Here is a 26,658-nt window from a genome sequence, read left to right as displayed (position 1 = left end):
AGCGGCAGTACAACTGCGCTCGTCACCTTGAGACATAAGATGTTTAGTTTCACTTGCCCAGTAATTTCACTAGCTACGGCGCCCTTCAGACCGAAACACAGTATGCTTACATATTACTGCTTCACGGCAGAAATAGGCGCCGTTGTGATATCCACAATCTAGCCAGCATCCTGTGCAAAGGAGCCTCCCACTGGCCATGGCCCCCCTCCCGTGTCTTACTTTACTTGCAATGTAATATAAAAAAATTGCTATTCTTGTACAAGCACCGGTAAAACATTTATACCTTATATAAAGAGCTGTTATTTTTATATTACATGTTTATATGTTTAGATGAAAAAAATACGACAATAAACCGTTTCGGGTCTGTTCCCGTAACATATATTAATTAATTTCTGATAATTTTTTAGATATGAGTATATTGCACAGAACAGGATAAAAATGTAGTATTAATTATTACATATTTTCAAAAAATAACCCATGCAGAAGAAACTTTCAAGCTGTAGTGATTATGATAACTTTAATAAAATGATTTAAAATATTAACATTATTACATTTTTTGTTCTTAATACTACCAAAAACCTTAGGTATCAATTTCAGATAGGTTAAAACTGTTGAATTTGAGCTTAGCCAAAACTTCTCCCAGTGAATCCAGCCAGTACACACTCTGCTGTAGAACTATCGAGGACCCTATACACACCCTGTTAAGCTTTTACTCACATGAGAGGGTATCATAAATTGTTGGTACTTAAAGCTAACATACGGTACTTGAACCCCTTAAAGAATCTACGCCTCTTGAAGTAAAAAAGTCTCGAGGACATGTTTTGCGAAAACAAAACCACAGCCCCAAAGGAGAAATAATCGATAGACGTTCCGTGGGTTCACAATGGGGCTACAGTATATACAATTATAAAAGTGTCAATCAATGTCGAACATGAAACAAAATCAATTTCGGTCCATACAATACTAAACACTGTAATGAAATAATGACTATAACCCTTTATAGTAAAACCCCCTGGTTTTGATGATACAATATGTATATATATATATATATATATATATATATATATAAATTCCCCACTTGGGGTCAGCCCTCCTGATAAAAGATCGCCACTATGACTACCCATATAGCCAAATGGCTAATGACCCTGACTACTAAGCTAAATGTCCCGGGTTCGAATTCCGGTAGGTGCAATCATCTATACGATGAATATGGATGTTTTTTTTCGAGTCATGGATGTTTATATGTATTTATTTATGTTTGAGTATATATATTGCCTGATTGTCTAGCTATGTCTAGTTTGGGGCAAGATAATTTATGTAAGAGTGTGTCAGTATTATACAAATGTACACTATTTACGATCTTGGGCCATTGCTGGTGTTAGGCCTAGCATCGTCATGTCTTTGTCAATGGTAAGTCCAGGTAATTGGGTGGGCGGCCGCTGCCTCTCTTGCCCTTGTTTATATCCATGACTGATCCAATTATATGGGTTTCGTCCATACGCATTACATGCCATGGTATAATCATATGGTATAATCGGGCTAAATTCCACAACTCGATTACTGTGCGCCTATTTTGCGTGTATGGGAATATATTTGTTATTCCTGCCACCCCAATTCCTCCATAAACCTTAGCAAACTTTTTTCCTTCCTAAAGACTTCTGGGAGTGTGTTTGGGGTACCAAGGTGTTGAGCCCGGTAACTTGCTACACCTGGACAATGCAGAAGTAGGTACATGTGCAGCAGTGTCCTCTGCCACCATGCAGGGGGCTGTTAGTTATGCCCATATTAAAAAAATGTTTATTATAGGGACCGTGCCCGGTTAGGGTCGCCGTTATCCGTTAAAGTTGCATTCTATTGAGCTTAATAAGGCGATTTGCCATACTGGCATCAATGTTGGGGAGTGTCTCCCGTCTTTGTCTGCAGTCCTCTAATGATAATAATCGATTTTTGTGTTGATTTCTTGTGCGTTCCGGAATGTGGCTTTTGTGCCAGACAGAAGGAAGACGAAAGAAGGGTTTTGGCCCTATGCCAGTAATATTTGAGCCTCTTCTAGCTAACTCATCTGCCATATCATTTCCGCATGAGTTGCTATGACCTTTGATCCATTGTATAGTAACTTCGGTATGGTTACATACATGACATGATTATCATGATAACGTGTTATGATATACATGATATTACATGCCCATACCAGCGTAATCAGTTTTCCTGCATTTATGATGTTTAGCTGCAATTTTAAAGGTATGGTATGAGTATATCATTCCGAATTTTGTCTGACCGAGTAACACCTCCAGATTTGATAATAAATATGAAGAAAAAAAATATTAACAGTTGGTGGCAACTCATGGTCAATCGCGGGGCGAGAGGGTAGTAAGATAATAGTGTGTCCGTACACAAGGACCTTTCGACGCTTACGATTAATTAAAGAAATATTAATATAACACCAGTTCCTATATTTATTTATACTTGTAAAAAAAATATATCTTATTTTTCTAGATAGAATCGTTACTACCGCAAAAAATATTGATTGAGTCCCATCCAATAGTCATGAAAATGCTATACGTTGCAAAATATTCCAATTTTCACCCACAAGTTAGTTACCAGTTTGTTCACAATGCAAAGTTAATCAATATAAATGAACACCGGTATTTATCTTCATTAAGAGTCTCTCACTAAGCATCCCTTTATGTTATACTTACATGGCATAACTAACTACATGCTCCCGCTTCTGACTTGACTAATATTTCACATCGGCCGGGTTTTAACGGCTCACAGGTCCCCTTTATCTCATTTTAGCAGACGTATTACGAGCGCCAAGGGTTAAACTTTCGATCAATTAATTAGGCGATGATTGGGAGCACCCCAGAGACATCTGGATTTTCTCGCTAATGAATATTATTGGCGACTTATGCCATTATTTAATAAAGGCAATTAAGTTCTACCTAAAGAATCTATTCGGAATCCCTAAGGGTTAGAATATTTCAGAGAATTGAATAGATTATGTAATTACAAATACTGATTAGGGAATTATTCGGGGTTTGATTGTTTGAATTTAATGGGTTTTGTTTTAATGAGGAAAGTTCTATACTATATTTACATTATTAGTATAAATTATTACTTAGAATTATAGCACATACAATGCAGTGATTCCAAATCAAATCAAATTAAATCAAAATCATTTAGAATTTAGAAGTGGGAAGAAACTCATTGCCACTCTTTTAAAATATGTAAAGTGATACAAAAAAGTACTCAAAGCCTTACACGAGTAAGTCAAAAAAGTAAATGTAAATAAATACAAAAAATACAAGACTAATTCAGTACCTACAGTAGGTACCTACAGTTCCTACAGTAGGTACTGAATTTACGGAGCCTATTTCTGGCGTGAAGCAGTAATATGTAAGCATTATTGTGTTTCGGCCAGAAGGGCGCCGTAGCTAGTAAAATTTCTGGGCAATTGAGACTTTACATCTTATGTCTCAAATAGACGAGCGCAATTGTAGGGCAACTCAGAAATTAAGGATTTTTCAAGAATCCTGAGCGGCACTGAATTATAATAGGCAGGGCGTATCAATTATCATCAGCTGAATATCCTGTTCGCCTTGCACCTTATTGTCATAAAAAAAAATTGCATCACTCCATACACACAGTAAATATATAAAGATAGTATGCGAGCATATCTTTGTCGCATAGTTTTTTTTTTATAAATTAAGAGACGAGACGAGCAGGACGTGCAGCCGATGGTAATTGATACGCCTTGCCCATTACAATGCAGTGCCGCTCAGGATTCTTGAAAAACCCCAAAAATTCTGCGTTGCACTACAACTGCGCTCGTCACTTTGAGACATAAGACTGATGTTAAGTCTTATTTGCCCAGTAATTTCACTAGCTACGGCGCCCTTCAGACCGAAACACATGCTTATACATTACTGCTTCAAATACCCAAAAATTCTGAGCGGCACTATAATTGCGCTTATCACCTTGAGACATAAGATGTCAATTCTCATTTGCCCAGTAATTTCACTAGCTTCAGACCTCAGACGGCGCCCTTCGGACCGAAACACAGTAATGTTTACACATTACTGGTTCACGGCAGAGATAGGTGCCGTTTTGGTACCCATAATCTAGCCGGCATCCGGTGCAATGGAGCCTCCCACTGGTAAAATAGTATAAATTACCAGCTTTTACTGCAGCACAGCAGAATTAATATCTGCAGCATTGCTCCATATTGTACCATGTAGCATAATGCTGTGAAAGTAGCTGAAATAATAACTATAAATAATAGATTTTATTATGCACCTATAATAAAATCTATTTTTTATTCATACAACTTATAGTTTTACATAAAATACCCATAAATCGTAGATCCCATTTTAGAATCTAAATATATAAATAAAAATGGTGTGTCTCTCTGTTATTAAAAAATATCTCATTTTTACAAGTACATGTTGTAAATACTCGAATCCAATTTTTTTATATGTTAGTCTAACCGTTGGCAATAAGCGGGATTAACTAACATCATACACTAGTCATGTTTTTTGCCGGCTAATCTCCCAACGGATAGATTAAATTGATAGGACTTTTATGAATACGTTATAAGGAATCTTACGTTATAAGGAAGCAAGAAATGATGATAATGATTTTGGGCAAACATAATAAATTTACATGAAATCGTAAAATTCAAATTGGGAACCCCCAGTTGTACACAGTACAGATACATATACATACTTTTATTGCTAATCTGAAAGCTCATAGACAAAATATGTTATTTTCGTTTGCCCTTGTTTGTCCCAACTATTCTAGGACATCCAGAATGTAACAAATATTCTTAAAAACTTGAAAGACAAGACGATTTAATTTATACCATAAATTATGTACTTTAATCAAAGCCATGTTATTAATAAATAATTGAATAAAAATAATAAGAAATTGAAGATTAAATTATTATTACCCATATTAATATAGCCATCAAATGGATGTAGAAAAATTAACGAATGTCGCAAACGTCAGACTGGGCACTTTTATTTATATTTTATTACAAAAGTAGTCTTAAATAAACAAATACTCTTGGAGATTTTCAGAAAATATTACTTAGCAATTTGAAACTTTTTTTTTAACCCATTAAATTATATTGGTTAAAAATTATTTCAATTGACTTTTTTCTGCCGGAAGTACTAACGTAGTAACGTCAGAAAAAGAATATTCTGAGTTACCCCCAAGTCACACCTAAAGAGTTTTACTTCAGTAAATAAATATGTATTTATTTTTCTCCTCACAAAGATCTTAAAGCTAAAACAGTACAGTAAGTTGTGAGGAGCTGGTGTTTGAAGTAGGTTGACTCTGTATTACAGATTACCAAGAACCAAATTGAAATACGAAGTTTCGGTTGACGGATCGCGCATTTTCCCATCACGGAAGTGTTTCGGATCCGCAGATCGATACTAAGTTCGCGATTCGACATTTCGTCTTTCGTTTACCTTATTCCCAAATTCACTTGACATTAATTTTTCGTTGTTTTAAATTATTATAAGCGTAACTACAACCTCACTTTTTATGGTTATGTCTATGGTTCTGAAACGAAATCCATCCCCACTATTCGGATCCGAAGTAGTCTTTCGTTTCGGACCGAAACTTCGGTTTTCGATTTTGGTAATAGACCTCCTGGTCCTCATCCCTAGATATAAGGATAAAATTTATTAAAATAACATTATAATCTGTAATAGTAGTTAGAGAAGCATTTAAAATAACAATAGATTACTTCAGCTTATAAATTACCAGCAATATAATGTGCGTGTGTGTGTGTGTGAGTTAAGAAAGTGAAATATAAGCTTTGTGGATATATAATATCAAATAAGGCAAAATTGTGACATAACCAGTACACTGTAGACTAAGAAATAATATTGTAACATTATCTATTATGTTGTAACTGTGAATGTTACCATATAACATGTAGAACAGACATTTACGACAATTGAAATTACGTGAAATTTGACGAGTAAGTCAGTCTTCCTCGTAATTACAACTGAATTCTCGTTTGTAGGGTGTTGGATACAATTTCGACTTCAAGTTGGCTTACAAGTTTCTAAGACGGAGTGAGGCGAGGCTGCGGTACGGGAATACGACTTTGGGGGCGTGGAGGGGGGAGAAGGTAGCTGGTACTTACTGCGACCGAATACTGAGTGAGTGCGATGTACGGGCTTGCCGCATCCAGTCTCCCAACTTCCCTGGCGTATACCCTCGCAATGCGACGTGTACTTATCGCATCGAACATACAAAGGTATACTGTAGCAAAGTTTATTGATGTAATTCTATGATAACTACGCTTTATTATACTTATATATCTATCTATCTTTTCTATGTATATAATGACGACCTATATAGCCGAATGGTTAGTGACCCTGACTACTAACCTAGAGGTCCCGGGTTAGAATCCCGGTAGGTGCAATCATTTGTGTGATGAATATAAATGATTGTTTCCGAGTCATGGATGTTTATGTGTATGTATGTATGTTGAAGTAAGTATATTGTATTAAATATATCGTTGTCTTGTACCCATAGTACAGGCTATGCCTAGTTTGGGCAAGATAATTTGTGTAAAAAGTGTGACAAAAAAAATGAAAATTGTCTATGTTTGAGGCTCTTTCACGCATAAACCACTGATCCTATCAACATGAAACTACTACCATTCGATGCGAAATTTATCCTAGATGGTTTATCGCTACTTATTTTTTATTGTATTTGTAGTTAGATGAATATAATTTCATTTATTTCCTTTTAAAATTCGCCCTGCGAAGCGGGTGGGAACGGCCTATACTATATATATAGTATATATATAGTATACCTATATATATAGTATACTAGAATATCAATCATTACGTTGCCACTGCGTGAAGGTATTCGTAGCGATACTATTGAACTTATGCAACTCTATGATAACTATACTTTAATATATTAATATATATATATATATATATATATATATACTATAATGTTTGATTAAGGATTTGTCTGCTTCGCTGCGGTCCAACTAGATACCACACTACCTAAAAACAAAACAGCCTTCTTGTTACGGGTACTATGAGATGCTTGACACTCAATTGTATCTTTCAAATTTTTTAACATACGCTTCGTGTTATTTTACATTGAAATTAATAAAATACAAAATACTTACTGATGATAATTAAGTGATCCAAGTGTCTTTCTTATTTCTTGTAGTATTATTTTTACAAAGTTTTACTACGTACACGGCATTTTAGTTGCAATTATTAGCAAACAGAACATGTGGCACGTCAACTTCACACATTGTTCGAGATTGGCTATAGTACGCCCACTATGACTGCGGTATCTAGTTGGAACACAGCGGAGACCAATCCTTAAAGATAGAATAATCTAAGACTTATAATATCTATCACTCGCTACCTGATCCAGGCACGACCGCGTGTATTTTTTACTCATCAATAACGATTTTGTTCTTTCTAACCCCTTCCCAGTCATATCATACTATATTTACTTTCCAGGCTTCGTTCGCTACGCATGAATGTTTACTTAAAACAAAATTAAAAAAAAGGAATGGTCATAAAACATATCAACGCAGTCAGCGACTATTTTTCAAAAGCAATAAATACCACGTGACGTATAAATTGCCGAGTAATAAAAAACAAAAGCTATTTTACTCGTACGCCCATAGATCTGGGTTAAAATCGTTACCTATTTACATGAGAACGGACGTCACACATACAATAGCTGGGGCCCGCTGTTTGTGTTAATATTTAATTTAAAATTCACACCAGACTACGCCACACTCACATACAATGCACATAATAAATGGATGTGTCGGTTCTCAAATTTCCAATGTATGTTTGCCGAATATGGTGAAATATTTATTTCTACTGCTAGGTATATACGTTTTATTTGTACATTTCAAATGAGATTTTGTCACCTTTCGTTTTTATAAGCGTGATTTACCTTTAGGGTTACGCCGCGATATTTTTATGATATCTCAAAGAAAATTCCTTTGTGTTTTCATTTTTATCAAGCAGAACTATTGAGCTACAGAATATTTGATATTAAATATATTGACACTTATTTTATAAATATGTAAAATATAGTCATGATATAATAATTGACGACCCATATAGTCGAATGTTTAGTAACCCTGACTACTAAGCTAGAGGTCCCGGGTTCGAATTCCGGTAGGTGCATTCATTTATATGATGAATACGGATGTTTGTTTCCGAGTCATGGATGTTTATATGTATTTATGTATGTTTAAGTAAGTATATTGTATTAAATATTAAAAATTTAAATACTAAAAACATTAATTATAGAATAAAGGATTACCTATTACATAAATTATAGCAGCTAAGAGAATTGGAACCTGCTAAGTCATATTTATAAGGTATATTTATTCGTTTTTAAGTCTTTTAAAATATTTTCACTGTGTTCATTTAATTTATAGCATAAGTTATTGTTGAGTTGCGACGTATTATTAAGTGTTATGAGCATTAGTTGTTAACCTTTGTGGTTTTTTTTAGATGCTAATTTGACCTAGTTTTATATCGGTATATGTAATATGATAAATAAAAAAAAAATATATATATATATATATCGTTGACTGGCAACCATAGTACAGGCTATGCCTAGTTTGGGGCAAGATAATTTGTGTAAAAGTTTGTCAAAAAAAATATATATAATTTTATATGGTATTTTATAAAGTATAGTTTAATAATTATTTTCAGTACTACATAATTTTTTTGGCTTAGCTATTGTTTATTATGAATTTGTACCAAACGAAGGTTTTTATTATCCATTAACAAATATATAAATATTTGTTTTTACAATTACGGCCTTACAAATAAACTTGGTATAAAGTAATACTTGAGATTTTTTTATGAAAATTAGCGACGAGACGAGCAGGACGTTCAGCTGATGGTACAATTACCATTGTAATGGGTAGGGGTAGTATCAATATACTACCCCTACCCATTACAATGCAGTGCCGCTCAGGATTCTTGAAAAACCCAAAAATTCTGAGCTGCACTACAACTGCGCGCGTCACCTTGAGACATAAGATGTTAAGTCTCATTTGCCCAGATATTTCACTAGCTACGGTGTCCTTCTGACCGAAACACACTAATGCTTACACATTACTGCTTCACGGCATAAATAGGCGCCGTTGTGGTACCCATAATCTAGCCGGGTTCCTGTTCAAAGGAGTCTCTTGCTGGTTTAGAGTTATACTTGAGAATAAACCAAGAATATGCAATGTGTTGACTATATATATCACTAACAATACTGTCAATACAATAATAATTCAGAAGTTTTCCTAAAGCCAGGCAGCCTTGAAAATAAACGCGGGAACCGTTTAACGTCCGAAAAAACCATTATTAAGCAAAATGTCAATCATATTCTTGGCTTATTCTCAGGTCTCTAAACCAAGTTTATTTGTAAGGCCGTAAGACTTTATTTAATTTGGTAGTAATTGTAAATAATTTTAATTAGACATAACTGTGGCTAATTTATTATAATACATTGATTGTTGTAGATACCCGCGGACAAACACGTATTGTTGGCTGTCAGACAAACCAACAGTCATAAAATACATATCAAAGATCAAATTGTGAAGTACGATAGAAGCCAACGTGTTCTTAAGTAAGTGAAGTCTGTACAATTGTTTTGTAGAAATAATTATCCCTAATTACATTATAAATGTGAATGTAACTTTGTTACACTTGAACGCTGGAGCTACTGAACCGATTTTCATGAAATTTGGTACAGCAATAGACTAGAGCTTGGGAAAGGACATAGGCTACATTTTATCCCGGAAAAAGCCGTGGTTCCCGCGGATTTTGTGAAAAACTGAATTTCACGTCCATAAGCTATAACTATACTAATAGTAGGTTTAGTTTGCCATAGCAGTTTTCCTCGAAAGAAGATTTATATAATATGTTGGGAACGGGAGTAAAAACAGGAACCACACCTGGAATTGGACATAAGATTATCTTCAATTCTAAACTTGCTTATTATTTAAAAAAATCTTTATCTAGGCTGACGAAGTCGCGGGCATCAGCTAGTATTTAATAATTTCAAATAAAAACTTACACGTCTCGACGTGGACTGATGTCATTACCAGATGGATCATTAAAAATTTGCTAAATGGCACAATTGAATATTTGTTACTGTCTTCTACATAATAGGGACTCTTAATGTATCTCATGATCATGCGGGCACGTGGCTAACACTATTGTGAGCTGTCACCCTTATACGTGACATAAATGAAGCCCCTCCGATCAAGTAATTATTTTGTGACTTCAAACTTTTTTCTTTTGTAACTCAATTCAATTTAAATGTAATATTTAAAGGCTTCTTGCTTTTATCTGCCTTATTTACGATAATTCTATCATAGTAAATATATTCGACTATATACGAAAGTGGAAAGATATGTAATTTCCCAGTGGGCATCAAGTCTTTTTTTTATGCAAAAGTGTACGTGTCAGCTGATGTTAGTGCCCACACCTGCAACTACAGGAGCGTTGACGGCCTTTTAGCCTGTAACCCATTGCCCAAGAGACAGACAAGTATACAAGTACCATGAACTTGGTATAAGTGTTATACTTTGTGGTCAAGGTACACATCCCATATGTATCCCCTGATGGAAAACATCTACAAGCGTTACTATTTCTAGTACATAATAATTAATACACAGAATAATTACAGAGATGCACTATATTTTAAGTCGTTTGAGACTAAGATATAAAGACTATAAAGTAAGGGACGAGACGAGCGGGACGTTCAGCTGATGGTAATTGATACACCCTGCCAATTACAATGCAGTGCCGCTCAGGATTGAAAAACCCAAAAATTCTGTGCGGCACTACAACTGCGCTCGTTGCCTTGAGATATACGCTGTCAAGTTTCATTTGTCCCGTAATTTCGCTATGTATGGCGCCCTTCAGACCGAGTCACAATAATTACACATTACTGCTTCACGGCAGAAATAGGGACCGTTGTGGTACATTAAAATCTAACCGGCATCCGCATCGGTGCAAAAGAGCTGGTGAAATCTAACAGCAAATGGATTATCTTCTCGTTGTTTTACTTTAATCTCAAAGAATAAATAGGATTTATGTTATTCTGTTTATTTTTAGGCTGTGGGATCAATGTAACGTAGTCCAAGACTATCTAACAGTATGGGATGGAGCGACAAGAGATTCTCCTGTACTGGTCAGAATTTGTGGTGGAGATGCTGTCCCAGATATTATAAGCCGAGGTCCTCACATGCTGTTGGAGTTCCACACTTCACCGTATGATAATCCGTTTCATCCAGTCCCCTTGAGTTACTTACCAGGATTCGAGTTGGAAGTACAGGTGTGTAAAAATATAATCACAAAAAAACTCTTAATTTTTTGTAAGTATTTTTACAGATTTCATCAAATAAAATAAAATAAATATCACTTTATTGATATAGAAATCATACATTTAAATGTCAATAGTTGATTTTACAACCGTGCACAAAAAGAACCATTTTTTATCCGAGACTTTTAGTAATGTTGAGACTGATAGTAATGTCGAGGATAAAATGGTTTAGTGGACGAGTTATAAACTCTGCTTTTCATTTCGATTGCGAGGAAACAATACAGTAGGATAACATGAACATTATTAACAATTTTAGCAAATTTGAAGAAATGAATAAACACACGAAAAACCATTTTTTTTTTGTTCTGTTCGTCCATCTGGACAGGCAAAGGGGTCAACAGCCCATACAGCCAGAATACGAAAAGACAAGACCTGTTCCCCGCTGTCCCGCCGCTTTTTTTTTAATCTTACGACATTGATATTAGGCTTGGGCTCCAGACCTATACAGCCTACTATTAAATTAATTTTGTAATATATACATTTTTTATTTAATTAAATAACCTACTGTATTTTAATTAACATTTTAATATCTTTTATGTCTTAAAAATACATGAGGCAAATAAATTAAAATAAATATTATAAAGTAACAAATTCTATCTCTGAACTTTTTATTGTGTTTGGCTGTATGGCTCATTTTCTTTGCCTTAAAATAGACACATTTATGAGTAGATACTTTTATGCACTTGTGCACATCTCAATATTTACATCTTCGTTGTTTTATTAAATTATTTAAATATTTACACAATTTCAAGTCATACATTTTGCATCGGAAACGTTAAAAATCGCGCGAATCTTTGATCCTCCGTTTTTCCACAATTGCGCGTCTCGTATGGAACTCGTTGCCTCGCATAGCCTATAGCCACTTACTGGTGTCATATACCAGCACCAGTATTCCCCAACAAATAAGCATTTCAGCCTGTATTTCAGTGGTATTATCCATTGGCGGAATTTGTTTTTGTATCATGTAAGCCTGTTCACTCTGCCAGCTCGTCTGTTCGTTTCATACGGCTAAAAATGAAAAAGGTGTTTCATTTTTAGCTATATACACTTGTTAATAGAAATGATAAATGTATGAATTTACAGATAACTTTATTTAAATCTTTCAATAATAAGAATTGCCAACAGAAACGAAAATCTTAATCTATTACTATTTCAGACAGTGATTTAACATTAATGAAATTTTCATTGTTATTTATACATCAGCATAAATGATGTAATATTTGTTCAACCGCTCTAACAAAAATAAACTTTTAGAAAATTATTAAAACAATAAATGAGACAAGTTGCTTACATGTACACATTACAATAATAAAGAAATTGTATAAGTTTCGTGTAAAACATGATGTATAAAGGCGTTTGATGTTCAGCAAACCCATGAGACTTACGCGTGCTATAAAATCGATCAGTGCACCAAAGGAGGGTACTTCGATAAAAATAATTGTTATTCCATTAGGTATTGTACGTGGAGAAAGATTCACATTCGTACGTGAGCTCGGAAGGGCGGTGCCGATTCGTGCTTCGCTCGTCAGACAAAACAAGTGGCGTGTTGAGAAATCCACGGCATTCACTGCCACCGAACACGTCTTGTGTTTACTATTTCCAAGTAAGTGAATACAAATAAGATTTATCTTGCCATTTGTATCAATAAATATTTCATATTTTAAACATATTATGTACCTACTGTATAATGATGTTTACTTAAATGAAATCTAAGCGAATATTCGCTTTGTGAATCTATCACGATTTTCGTTTACTTTTATGCATATAAATCTTTACAAAGGATTTTGGTTCATTTAGGTAACTTACTCCTTACTTAACTTTGTATAAAACAATTGACTAGGATTAAAAAATGTTTTTAAACATGACACAAATCAAAACTTCATCAAGGTGAGGTTATTAACACGAAAAATAGATGATTTTTGTTTTATAGTGTAAAGTATAGTTCCCAATTAACTAAATTGACTGCTTATAACTTACTTTGCAAGTTTTGATCTGTTTGTTCCGACTATATCCAATCGAGCGTCACACAAAACTTCGACTAACGGCCGTTTTCAATAACCTCTCTATCCTAAGTTTAACTTACTAGACGTTGACAAATCTATTCTTTTACGCTTACTAACATTTCAATAACCTATGGACAGTATTATAGTATTGGACTGTAACTATATTGGACATAACTATAGATAGATAAGATCTTGTCATTAAACGGTGACAGCAATGTATCCGTAAGTTAAACTAAGGTTAGATAGGCTGTTGAAAACGGCCGTTAAGATATAATCAGATATTTCAACATTATTTCTACACTGTAAACAAACATAACGACACATATTATGTAAATTTGACACTACTTCATTACTTATTATAAAGAAAATAAATTATAGTAAATAAAACATGTTTTAAAAAGTCAAATTATGTTTTCCAATATGGAGAATTCATTCTATCTAGTCTATTAATATATTAAAACTAAAGTAATTAAAGTTTAATAGTACCTAGGTAACACTGAAAATGTTTAAAAATTAAAAACGGCTTAATAGAAAGTTGCCAATACTTTTATTATTTTTCGAAGTAATCACCGTTCCTTTCTACACATAGTCGCATTTGATGGAACCACTGAGAAAAGCAGTGGGCCCATTCTTCCTTAGAGGTCTCGTAAAGCAAATACCTCGAATTTTATCTTTACTTCTTGGGAATAAATAGAAGTCGCAGGGCGCCACGTCAGGACTCTATGGCGGAAGACTAAGTATCTTGACACCTGCTATAGACAAATATTCAAAAGTCCGTTTTGCGGAGTGCGCTGAAGCATTGTCCTGGTGAAGGATGATCCTGCTTCGAGGGTGCTGCTGTCAATTTTTTTCCAAGACAACAGGCAAACAGTGATTGACATACTAGTCTGCAGTAGCTGTCCTTCCATCTTCTAGCACAATTGTCGCGAAATGGCCTTTCCGACCAAAGAATGAGGCAATCATCTTTTTTCTTGACTTCTTCCTTTCTTTACCTTAGTTGGCCGATCCTCGAAAGGAAACACCTACTGAGCTGATTATCTTTTAGTTTCGGGTTCGTAGCAATATATCCAGCTTTCATCACCTATGACGATGTCAAATACAGCATTTGAGTCACCGCCGTTGAACTTATCTAACATTTGGCGACACCAGTTCATGCGAACGTGTTTCTGGTCGTCGGTTAAAGTATGGGGAATCCATCTGGTACAAAGCTTCCTGACGACTCAATGTTCGTGTAATATTTTTTGACCTTGACTCATACCAATGCATAGGCTTACCCGTATCTGCTGATAGGTCATTCTCTTATCTTATTATCTTAGATTATCATTGAGATTGCTAAGTCCACGCTTAAACTCGTTAAACCAATTGTAAACAGTGGCACGACATTGGGCTTCATTAAAAATGCTAATCGCAGCCTATCATAGCCTTGTTGTTGAGCAAGCCCACAACGAAAGTCATAATAAATCATAGACAGAAAATTTTCTCGCGTTAGGTTCAATTTGGCGTGCAACAAAAGTTATAGATTTGCCGCCAATTCACAAAAAAACAAATGACAAATGAATGCAATTATACTAAATTACGTTACCAAAGAGTTCTAAAATTGAAATTCAAAAAAAGTTTTCGGTAGCAATGTTTCTAACTGGCCAGTTTTAAACATTTTCAGTATTACCCACGTATCACCGCACATAGAACTCTCCATTGAAAAATTACTTTCATCTTTTAAAGTCAAAGTTAATTTTATATAGAATCGTCTAATTAGATGATAATAATAATTTCGTAGTTAGAAATATAAATAATGTTCTTCATCAAACAAGTTTCATTCATTTTCAGGTTCATTAAATACATTCCAAATATCCTTGTTACTGTATAAATATTAAGCCCACATTATCTGCTAGCTATCTTTTATTATATATGGGAATATACAAATATGGGAATAAAATCCAGGAGCTAATAGAAGGGACAGAATTGTGCTCGAATTTTCCGCAAAATTTCCTTTGGTTAGTAAGAGGAATCTTCCGCCTAAAAATAAAATATAATACCTATTTCTACCTTCGAATCTCAGAATTACTTTTATATCGTATATTATATAAATATCATATTTGTGACGGTCAACAACTATGGCTGCCTAGGTATTACTTTGTTATGTAAGTACATGTCACTCTACTTTTACAGCATCTACTAAAAGCTCACATAGAGTGAGATATGGTTCCCACCTCGTATTTTATATAGAATTTCCAAATAATACTATACATTAATTTTTAACGAATTGTACGAGACTAAACTAAAACAAAACTAATCTTGCTCGAACCATCGCTTGCATTTGATCGGATATGCTTTGGATAATTTTTTAGATGGCAGTTTAGAACATCTATCGTTTTCATGTGTCTCTGGTGAGTTTGGGTGGGCTTATTTTCCTTTTCTGGGATATAATTGTCGGATTTAAGTACGGGCTTCGGGCGGACCATTGGAAATTTCATATCCCGACATTAGCTAAGCCTCTTAGGTCCGACAACGTTATCGTACATGAGTGTTTTCTTCACCAATAAGAGCTTTATTATGAAGGATGTGAAAAGTTTTTTAAAAATTTCCTAACCATTACGGACTAATCGTAAGTGGCTTTATGACACATAGATATTGTGGGTAAGAAGCGTTCCCATGTCTACATCTTTTCTCGGGACTCCATTCTGGTCATCTTTATTCATAATCCTACTCTCAACGTTTAACAAAACCTAACCACTTGGTCATTACCCACCTGGCACGTTTTTGGACAAATCTAAATCCCTTGACTCGATGAAGTCTGGGCAGCTCAGGAACCCGTACTGATCTCTAAGCGAATTAATTTTGTTCTTCGCACATTGTGCGACATTGAAGATCAACCCCCCCGTCCCCTTGTTTCAACGGCGGTAAGAAAATGGTGTCTCAAAGTAATTAGGCCAATATTGTCCTCATTAAGATCATCTCGAAGAGTACTATGTCGGATTCTACCACTTCCTGATTTACGCGTATAAAGATAGGTCTCCCCATACCTTCTAATAGTATTCCTTAACTTCGTACGAGTACGACTTTTAAGGATAAAGCCATCTCACGTTGGGTTTGTGTTTCTAACAAAACAAAAAGGAATGGTGAAAGTAAAGAATAAACTATAAAAAATAATTTTGTTTTTTGTAAAATAATTACACAAGCTTAAAACTTACCTTAATATTATTATCAAGTCCGAAACTTTCGCAACAAACATTTTCACAAACGAATGAATGTTTAAGCAACATTTTAAACTTTCAATTTTTTGTGGGTTGAACTATGCGGCCAGGATTTATAAAAAGCACACTTACAAGTTTAACAAGTTAAATATATTTATTTAATTTTGTTCTTTCTTGATTTGAAATCACGAGAAAAGGATGGGCCAAGGTATTTTGCCGCTGTGTGTATGTTTTATAAGTTGTTTGTTCACAGGGTAAAGCCAATGAAATAGTATGGGTGTCGTTTGTGAAGTATCACGCCGCAGGAACAGAGCCGGCAGGTTTTGATCAGCAGAAGGACTGTTCTTCTCAACTTACCATATGGGATGGTGCGGCACCCGATGCTGACCTCGACAGGAAGGTAGTAATTCCTTTATCCATATTATAAAAAACCGCGAGTCTTATTGTATGCTATTCATAGGGCATCGTAGCTAGTGAAATTACTGGGCAAATGAGACCTGATATCTTATGTCTGAAGGTGACGAGCGCAGTTGTAGTGCCGCTCAGAATTTTTGGGTTTTTCAATAATCCTGAGCGGCACTTCGCTGTAATAGGCAAAGCGTATCAATTGAACCATCTTTTTTTTATCGAATTTTACCATCAGCTGAACGTCCTGCCCATCTCATCCCTAATTTTCATAAAAAAAAAGGTTTTAGGTAGGTTTGTGGAAGACCGTTCCTTAATTACTTCGCATTGTTAAGGTTAATCCAGTTGAAGAGCATGGAATTTATATATTAAGTGTGTATGTTCGTGGTGAGGGAAGTTTACAGAAGTTTCGAGAAGAATCCTTTACTTACTTCGAAAACTAACGATAAAAACAAGAAGTCCTTCTCAATTCATAAGACACAATAAACATTTGCATAACTAGTGTACTAAATATTTTTATAATTGTTACCGGGAACAAACGTAAACTTGTTATGCCTACTACTTGGTTTAAGTCGAGTTGGTAAGCCTATTATTTGGCGATAAATATGCTTTTACATCTAAATCCCAGAAAAGGTACAAAACAAATATGTTACTAAAGAAATAATTGTTAACAAAATTATGTGGTAAAGGTTACTGTTATATAAATTACTTTCTTAATGACACCATAATTTGGGAATGGAGGGACCACCGAATGAATTGTAAATAAAAGAATGAAAAAAAAATTCGGCTGTTTCTTGCGTCCATTTTCACAGTTCAGACAAATATTTTCAAAAGTGTGATAGTAGAGTTTGGCATCCAATAAGTAGTTAAATAATTCCTATTTTAAAAAATACATATTTAATTAGAATTAGAATTCCACCTTCGCACGACACGCCACAAGTTAGAATATCATCCCCACCATCTGGATGTGTGGCGGTCCTCCACAGTGCGGTTTTAAAGGAGCTTTCTTCCACGTACTACAAAACTGTGCAATGAGCTTCCTTGTGCGGTGTTTCCGGGACGATACGACATGGGTACATTCAAAAAAAGCGCGTACACCTTCCTTTAAGGCCGGCAACGCTCTTGTGATTCCTCTGGTGTTGCAAGAGAATGTGGGCGGCGGTGATCACTTAACACCAGGTGACCCGTACGCTCGTTTGTCCTCCTATTGCATAAAAAAAATGAACTATTTGAGTATACTTTAATCAGATTAATTAAACCAAGTGAGTAATAAACATGATGATGTATGAGAATTAGTTACACATTCCAGATGCCATAGCAGAAAAGACGCAGCTAATTAAGATAACGAGAGTCGCAATTTCAAAGCGAAATATTGCTATTTTCATACCCAACTCGAAACAACAGTAAACATAATTCAATGAGAGAATTGGCGCAACCAACGCGTGGAGTAATGAAATGTTGATTAACTTAACCGCAAGCAAAACTCTTGTAGACTAACGTGATGATACATACAGAAACGATATAAAATTGGGTGGCGTTCACCGCTTTTATTCATGCCATTTCACTTTGCCAACTACTGCTACCTCCCCACTTAATGTTGGGAGCCAAACATTAATTTTCTTTAATGTGTCTGAGCAATCTTTCCAACTTCTGCGCGAACTGCAGTGCGGTGTTTCGTTTCATTCATCCGCCATTTCTCTTGCATTAAGAATGAACTACACCGGAGATATTTTTTGTTGGCACTTTAATCAGGAAACTTTACAGCTCAGATAGTCCCAGTAAATACTCCACCTGGCAGGTAAATCTCTTATACAGCTTACACACTTCAAAACTAGGTTACGCGGAATTGCATTGAAATATGTGTGTTTGTTGCGATATAACATGGATTATGTTGAACAATAGAAATGTAAGGTATGGAGGATATTATACCTCTGGAATAAAATCAATAACTGTACATATGAGTGTATTTTATAACAGCCGGTTCTTCAAATTCAATACCCATTTATAAAATTTTGTTTCGTCATAAATTACTAAGTCTTAGTGAATACATTGTAAGATTTGCTGGCACTCTAATGAATAATTTCTTTACACACTTAATTTCTCTACCAATGGGAGGCTCCTTTGCACAGGATGCCGGCAAGATACGAGTAATTAGTACCACAACGGTGCCTATTTCCGCCTTAATGCAGTGATATGTTAACATTATTGTGTTTCGGTCTGAAGAGCGCCGTAGCTAGTGAAATTACTGGGCAAATGAGACTTAAAATCGTTTGTCCGAAGGTGTCGAGCGCAGTTGTGAGTGCGCAGAGCGGCACTTCGTAATGTAATGGGCAGGGCGTATCAATTACTATCAGCTGAACGTCCTGCTCGTCTCGTCCCTTATTTTCATAAAAAAACTTCTATAATCAAATACATCATCATCATCAACCGGAAAACGTCCACTGCTGGATTTAGGCCAACCCCAAAGATCTCCACGGCAATCGGTCCTGCGCTGCCCTTATCCAACGTATTCCGGCGATATTGAGCATGATCGTAGGTCCATCTTATGTGGGGCCTACCAACACTGCGTCTTCCGGAAATAATAATGAATAATGAAATACATGAATTCATTAATTATTTTAACAAAAAATATCTTAGTTACTTTGCACCAATTTTGATTTAGTGAATTTATAAATAACATAGTTCAGTTTCAGTTTAAAAATAATAACAATAAAGTTAAGACACTTTCGGAGACATAATTCACAAGCAATATTTTCAAATTGTTGTCAAGATGAAAACACCTGGGAGCCATCAATCTTCACGAAAACAGTATCAATAAAATAGATTCAATTTTCGTTTATTCATATATTTTTGTTAAGGCTTAGGTTGAAACAAGATAGAAGTTCGAAGATTATGCTTAGAATCTTTATCGAACTTATAATTTAAATTTAAATCTATTTGATCGGAAATTCTAAGGACTATTTGTTTAATTAATTTCAAGATTCGAGATATTGTTATTTATTTAACGATAGTATTTCTAATTGGATTGAAACAACTTTTATTATTTAAATTTGATGATAATAAATTATGCATGCAAAATCTATGTCAAAACTTTAAGTTTTATAATGTGTTCATTGCAACCATCTCCATATAAGTGATAATTAAGGCGTGTAGTAAACAAAAATCCTATATTGTATTAGAATTATAGCTAAAATGGCAACTATATAATAATTTCATTTATAAATTTATACTTCAACAATATGTTGGTGCTGGGGCTGCGACTGCCGAAGACGGCAAGCGTCGCAAATATGTTGGTCTCAGTGAGTCATACATCTTTGTGCCGTTTGGTGTCGAGACACTTAGCCCGTGGGGCCCAGAGGCGCGGAGAATGTTCAAAATACTATCTTCGTGCCAATGTCAATAAGGCTACTGAAAACCCAAGCGCTGGCAGCTATTTCGGTCAACGGATCAGCCTTGCTATCCAACGCGGTAATGCTGCCAGTATTCTTTGTACGCTTCCACGTAATGATAGTTTTAATTTTATGTAGTCGTAGTATTGTAAATATAGTTATAAGATTTGTTTTGTTTGAATAAAAAATACACATTATGTAATATTTTTTATAGATGGGGAGGAAAATCGAGTGTACATACGGGTTAACTTATGGTATGTGATTAGCCCTGCCCATTAACTCTTGTATCACCAGAGGCATCACAAGAGTATAGCTGACCTTGTAAAGGGGCGAATAAACGTAAATATGAATTTGAAAACCGAAAGCACATTGGTGCGTGTGTGGAGCTAGAACTTGGGACTAAAATTATTATTTGCAGCATCGATATTTTTATTATACATATAATATGAGTATATATATTTCGTCATAAATCCGTGAAAATAGCACGTTGCTATCGATCTTTAGTGTTATTGAGAGGTAAAGATAATATTAATTTAATATATTATACTAGCTGACCCAGCAAACGTTGTATTGCCGATATTAAAATCGCGATACAAAAGTAACTGTTGAACGTAGATGGGTGAAAATTTTAAGTTGTATGTATTTTTTTATTGCTGACTCATAATCAAACAAATTTAAAAAAAAATCGTGTGGACCACCTTTAACATTTAGGGGAATGAAAAATAGATGTTGTCCGATTCTCAGACCTACCCAATATGCACTCAAAATTTCATTAGAATCGTTCAAGCCGTTTCGGAGGAGTTCAAAGTTTAACACCATGACACGAGAATTTATATATTAGATTAGAGCATAATATAAATATAGACGTCACACTTTAACACAATTAATATTTTTTGTTTAGTTGGAGATGACTGACAAGAGGTCTCTATTGGGATCGTTTTGTCGAGAAGAATCCCCTCGACTCTGTGACCACGCTTTGCTGTCCAATGCAACCCGAGCCACCCGACCCTGTGCACCTTTAGAGAGTTACATCACCACGGGGCCATCACTCACCATCCTTCAGGTATTCTTAAATTATGTTAATTATTATTATTAGTATTCGTAATGGGCATGGCGCATCAATCACCATCAGCTGAACGTCCTGCTGGTCTCGTCCCTTATTATCATAAAAAAAGTAGAGATGTTAGACGACCGCAAACATGGATTCCCGGGCTCTCACTCTGCAGTACAAATGCAACAAAAAGACCCGAAAGTATGGACGTCATTAATAGTATGGGCCGTGAATCAGGGAATCAAAGACCAAAACGAATTAGGCGGTAAGTGGACAGATTAGTGTCAAGTGTTTCACGCCGCCTCCGCAGTTCCGCCGTGACCACGATTCATGCAATTGGATCGAAATATCGGCATCAAATTAATAAAATATGTATTGTGAGCACCTATCATAATAACTACAATAACCAACTGTAATCAAAAACCTCAATGTCAGCTCCACTTATTTAATAATGTTTTATTAGTAAGAAATTATTTAAAAGGAATTGAGGCACAAATATAGATGCTGTTCATCACAGCTTTACTAATTATGAAGAGTGGTCCGTTGCCCGTCATAATTTATATAAGTAGCAACTCTTCTGAGATTTGCATGGCACTTAACCTCTTTTCTCCTTCGTGCCTTTAATATTATAACGAAGTATAATGTCAATGGAGCGAGTTACCTCATTAACGTGAGGCTTAACCTAATCAAAGGCATGTTTCGTGAGGTTCATGTTCAGAATTCTCGGCTTCTTAGATAACTGAAACAAATTTACCCATCAACACATATATTGTGTTAAGTGAAGTAACAACTCTTGTTATACACTATATTCATTAGGACCCTGACTATTAAGCTGGAGGGCCCGGGTTCGAATCCCGGTAGGTGCAATCATTTATATGATAAATTTGGATGTTTGTTTCCGAGTCATGGATGTTTATTTGTATTAAATATATCGTTGTCTTGTAACCATAGTACAGGCTACGCCTAGTTTAGGGCAAGGTAATGTGTAAAAGTATATACGTCAATATATCAGATAGCTAAATCGCTATCCTTTTATTTATTTTATAACTCAGCCAATTATTTGGCAACCCGGTCCCCTGCTTCTATTGAGCAGGTTAGTAAGTCGATTAGCACTGCTTCTATTGAGCAGTGTAATAGCTTGTTGGACTCTGCTCCTATTGAGCAAAGTAATTATTTGATTAACACTGCTTCTATTAAGCAGTCCTATAGTTTAGTTTCTGGTTTGGAATATGTTCCAAATTATTTAAATTAGTCAATAAGACAATAGGGGACTCCTCTAGCAATATAAATACACAATTTACAAGTAATAGTAAACATAATAATTGTAAAGTTATAAACCTGATGCACCAAAATATGCAAAGATTGTTAGGTAAAGAACTGGAACTGGAGTTACTAATGAACCATGAAAATATTGATATCTTATGTCTTACTGAACACTGGCTTAGAAAATATGAGCTCATTTTTAACTCCAGTGGTCATCGGGTGGCAAGTGTGTTTAGCAGAGAAAAGGCAACACGTGGCGGCTCTCTTATACTTATAAGTACATCATTTAAATTCAAAGACCGTAAAGATATTGTGGGCCTCTCTGTTGAACGTACCATTGAAATAGCCTGTGCAGAGCTTGGGTGTGCCATTGTTGTAAGTATATACAGACCCCCCGATGCATTATATGAGTTATTTGAGAGTGTATTGGAGGAGGTTCTATCAAAATTATCAGAATCTAAGAAATATATTATGATTTGTGGTGACTTTAATATTAACTTATTAGAAAAATCCACCACAAGTATTAGATTCAAATCTTTGTTTACATATATTATTTATCAAATATTTTCTTAGAACCTACTAGAGTAACCAGCACCTCTAAAAGCTGTATTGATAATATTTTTACTAATTATAAACCTATTTCTCAATCAATAATTAGTAAACTGAGCTCAGACCACTTTGGTCAATTAGCCTCTTTTAATATTGAAGGGAAGAAATGTACTTCAACTAAAAAGTTTATGTTTGTTCCGGTAAACAATAGGCGAATGGAGAAATATAGAGGCAATGTTTCAGAAAAACTCTCAAAGTTGTATTTGAATTATAACAGTACTCCAAATGAGATGTATGGTAAGTTATTTAAAATAATTAAAACAGAGTTTGCTTCTATATTTACTTCAAAGACAGTCAACTCGGGTGGTCTCTTGTCATTTAACAACTGGGCAACAGCTGGTATTCATAGGAGCAGACAACGGTTATATGAACTATATAGTGAGAGATCATCATGTAATCATGATGCATCTTTCCTTTTATATGTGAAAAAAAATTATTCAAAATTATTTAAGAAAGTATGTACTATTGCTAAGTCAATGCATATTAGAGAAATAATTAAAAATGCTTCAAATAAAATAAAAATGACTTGGAAAGTTATTAACTGGGAATCTGGAAGAGCGAAAGACTGCAAGTTTGAATATAATCTAATAATAAACAATACAAAAATCCACTCTGAGCAGGAAGTAGCTTCTGCTTTTGAGAATTTTTTTTCTGACATTCCAGTTTCCATCTCAAGCACTCTTGTCTCCTCCACCAGTGTTGCCGAGTCACTTCTTTTGGAAAATGTTAAGGAATGTAAACAAAATATCAAATTCAGTGTTGTTAGCCCAGCAGAAATAATTAAAACTTTCAGATCCTTAGAAATGAAAAAAACTGCTGATATATGGGGCATATCTGTAAAAATAATAAGTAAATTATTTTAAGCCAAATGCTTACTCACTTTAACACTTATAAGTTACTTCATATAAAACAATTTGGCTTTACTAGGGGACGCTCGACTACGGATGCAGGTGTTGAACTCATCAGGAATATTTTTGAGGCTGGAAGGAATCACAGAATGCACTTGGTATCTTCTGTGATTTATCTAAGGCTTTTGATTGTGTTCAACATTCAACGCTGGTCAGGAAGCTATGCCACTATGGTATAAGAGGATCTGCACTCGATCTTCTGATCTCATATTTAAATAATAGAATTCAGAGGGTCGAGGTGAATGGCAGGAGATCTCCTGGGACTCCTCTCGGTATGGGGGTACCACAAGGGTCTATTCTTGGACCCTTCCTCTTCCTAATTTATATAAATGATCTACCTAACCTTGTAGAAAAAAAACACAAGGTGGTATTGTTTGCGGATGACACTTCACTTATATTCAAAGTGAAACGAAGCCAAGTTTTATATGACGAAGTAAACAATGCTCTATCTGACATCGTGTACTGGTTTAGCGCCAATAACTTATTGGTAAATAATCATAAAACCAAATATATTAAATTCACCGCGCCAAATGTCAAAAATGTAGATGCGAATATTTTATTAAATGGAGAGGTGGTAAAACCAGTGGAATCTGCTATATTTCTTGGCATTACTCTTGATTCCAAATTGCAGTGGGGCCCCCATATTGAAGGATTGGCGAATAGGCTTAGTTCTGCAGCATATGCGGTTAAGAAAATCAGACGGTTAACTGACATAGATACGGCGAGATTAGTATACTTTAGTTATTTTCATAGTATTATGTTCTATGGTATATTGTTATGGGGCAGTGCGGTCGATATTAATACTATCTTTGTGATGCAGAAGAGGGCTATTCGCGCGATTTATAACCTAGGTCCTAAAGAATCATTAAGAGAAAAATTTAAAGAAATAAACATTTTGACTGTTGCTTCTCAATACATTTTTGATAATGTTTTGTATGTTCATAAGCACATTGAGGAATTTTCTAGAAACTGTGACAGTCATAATGTTAACACGAGGAACACGTTGGGTCGAGTTAGTAAGTCTTTTGTTGGGCGATGTATATGCTTCTACAATATGATCCCAGAAAATGTACAAAACAAATGTGTTACGAAATTTAAAAGAATTTTTAAAAAACGTTTGTGTGGGAAAGATTATTATAGCATAAACGATTTTCTTAATGACACCACGGACTGGGATTAAAGCGAGCACCCTCAGGCTCTTTAATTATTAATGTTTATTGTACGATATTACATTGTAATCCATATTTTATTTAAAAAAAAAAAACCCGCTGAGTTTCTTGCGCCCATTCTTCTCAGGTCTGAGGCAGTCTCTTTTGAATGGGTGGTAGATTTTGACGTTCAATAAGTGATTATAAATCCTATTTTGAATAAAAATATTTGAATTTGAATTTGAATATCAAATCTTATTTGATATTTATATGACCTGTTTACTTTTGTTTTACACAATTGTAATGTGCATGGCGTATCAATTTCCTTCAGCTAAATCATGCTCGTCTCGTCCCTTATTTTCATTAAAAAAAAATAGATGAGTCATTGCTTTTTAAAATTACTGATAAAACTAGAAATATCTTTTTGGTGTACAATATAACAACGAAAAAACATTTTTAAAAGCCATCTTATGAATCATTGTATATCTGCTCTATTTAGATATATTTGGATTATACATTATGATTGATGATAAAAAAAAATAATTTTAATAAAATAACGTCATTTAAAAATTTAATATATTCAATATGTTAACAATTTTTATATTTTTAAAGTGATAACCATCAGCTCTGGGATTCATTACACGAATTAAATTTGAAAACAAAATTTGTGAACGATGTGGAACTCGAACCCGCAACCTCTCGCGTTCTGTCCGAGTGCTCTTTAAATGAAAAACTTATTAAAATAACTAATTGTTTAAATTTGAGCGACATCTCAAGTCAATTTCTTATATGCAAATATTTGGATAGAGCAGGGTATCAACTGTAACTGTAAGGTAGATCCTGTAGATGAAGTTGTAACCTGAGAGTTGAAGTAGACATTATATACAACCTTTATCAACCATACGTCTAACGAACGGTTGGCTCAGTCGAACAGCGCTCGCACGGAACGCGAGAGTTCGCAGGTTCCCGTATCGTTCATAAATTTAATTTATGTATATAAATGTCTGCTGGTCGCGGCTGTTGAACTTTTTATTTCATTCTGATGAAAATTGCCAATCTATGATATTATCAAAAACAAAGGAAAATAATTCAATACAACTTTTTATCGAAATAGACAACATGGAATTTTAAAAAGTTTTTCAAATCAAGTATTGATAGCGCATAGCGAAGCAATAGCATTAATTGATTGGCTATCGGATGAGCCGAACTTCAACAAAACAAAAGCAACAACAAGTTTAGCCGGCTCACAATAGCTATACTAAGTTTAAGCTACATT

General features: G+C 34.8%; 1 protein-coding gene across 1 annotated transcript in view; it reads left to right on the top strand.

Annotated features, from left to right (window-relative positions):
• The window catches only part of LOC126977373 (uncharacterized), a 122,001-nt gene that overhangs the window by 78,201 nt on the left and 17,142 nt on the right, over positions 1–26,658 (top strand). The window contains exons 5-10 of the mRNA XM_050826135.1: positions 6,038–6,274; positions 9,542–9,648; positions 11,145–11,364; positions 12,866–13,015; positions 16,863–17,009; positions 21,305–21,466. Coding sequence (XP_050682092.1) covers positions 6,038–6,274; positions 9,542–9,648; positions 11,145–11,364; positions 12,866–13,015; positions 16,863–17,009; positions 21,305–21,466 — 1,023 coding nt within the window. The remainder of the gene's footprint in view (positions 1–6,037; positions 6,275–9,541; positions 9,649–11,144; positions 11,365–12,865; positions 13,016–16,862; positions 17,010–21,304; positions 21,467–26,658) is intronic.

This window comes from Leptidea sinapis, chromosome 45 (assembly GCF_905404315.1).
Source record: "Leptidea sinapis chromosome 45, ilLepSina1.1, whole genome shotgun sequence".
Lineage (NCBI taxonomy): Eukaryota > Metazoa > Arthropoda > Insecta > Lepidoptera > Pieridae > Leptidea > Leptidea sinapis.
Note: the sequence above shows the minus strand (reverse complement) of the source record. Positions and strands in the feature narration are given on the sequence as shown.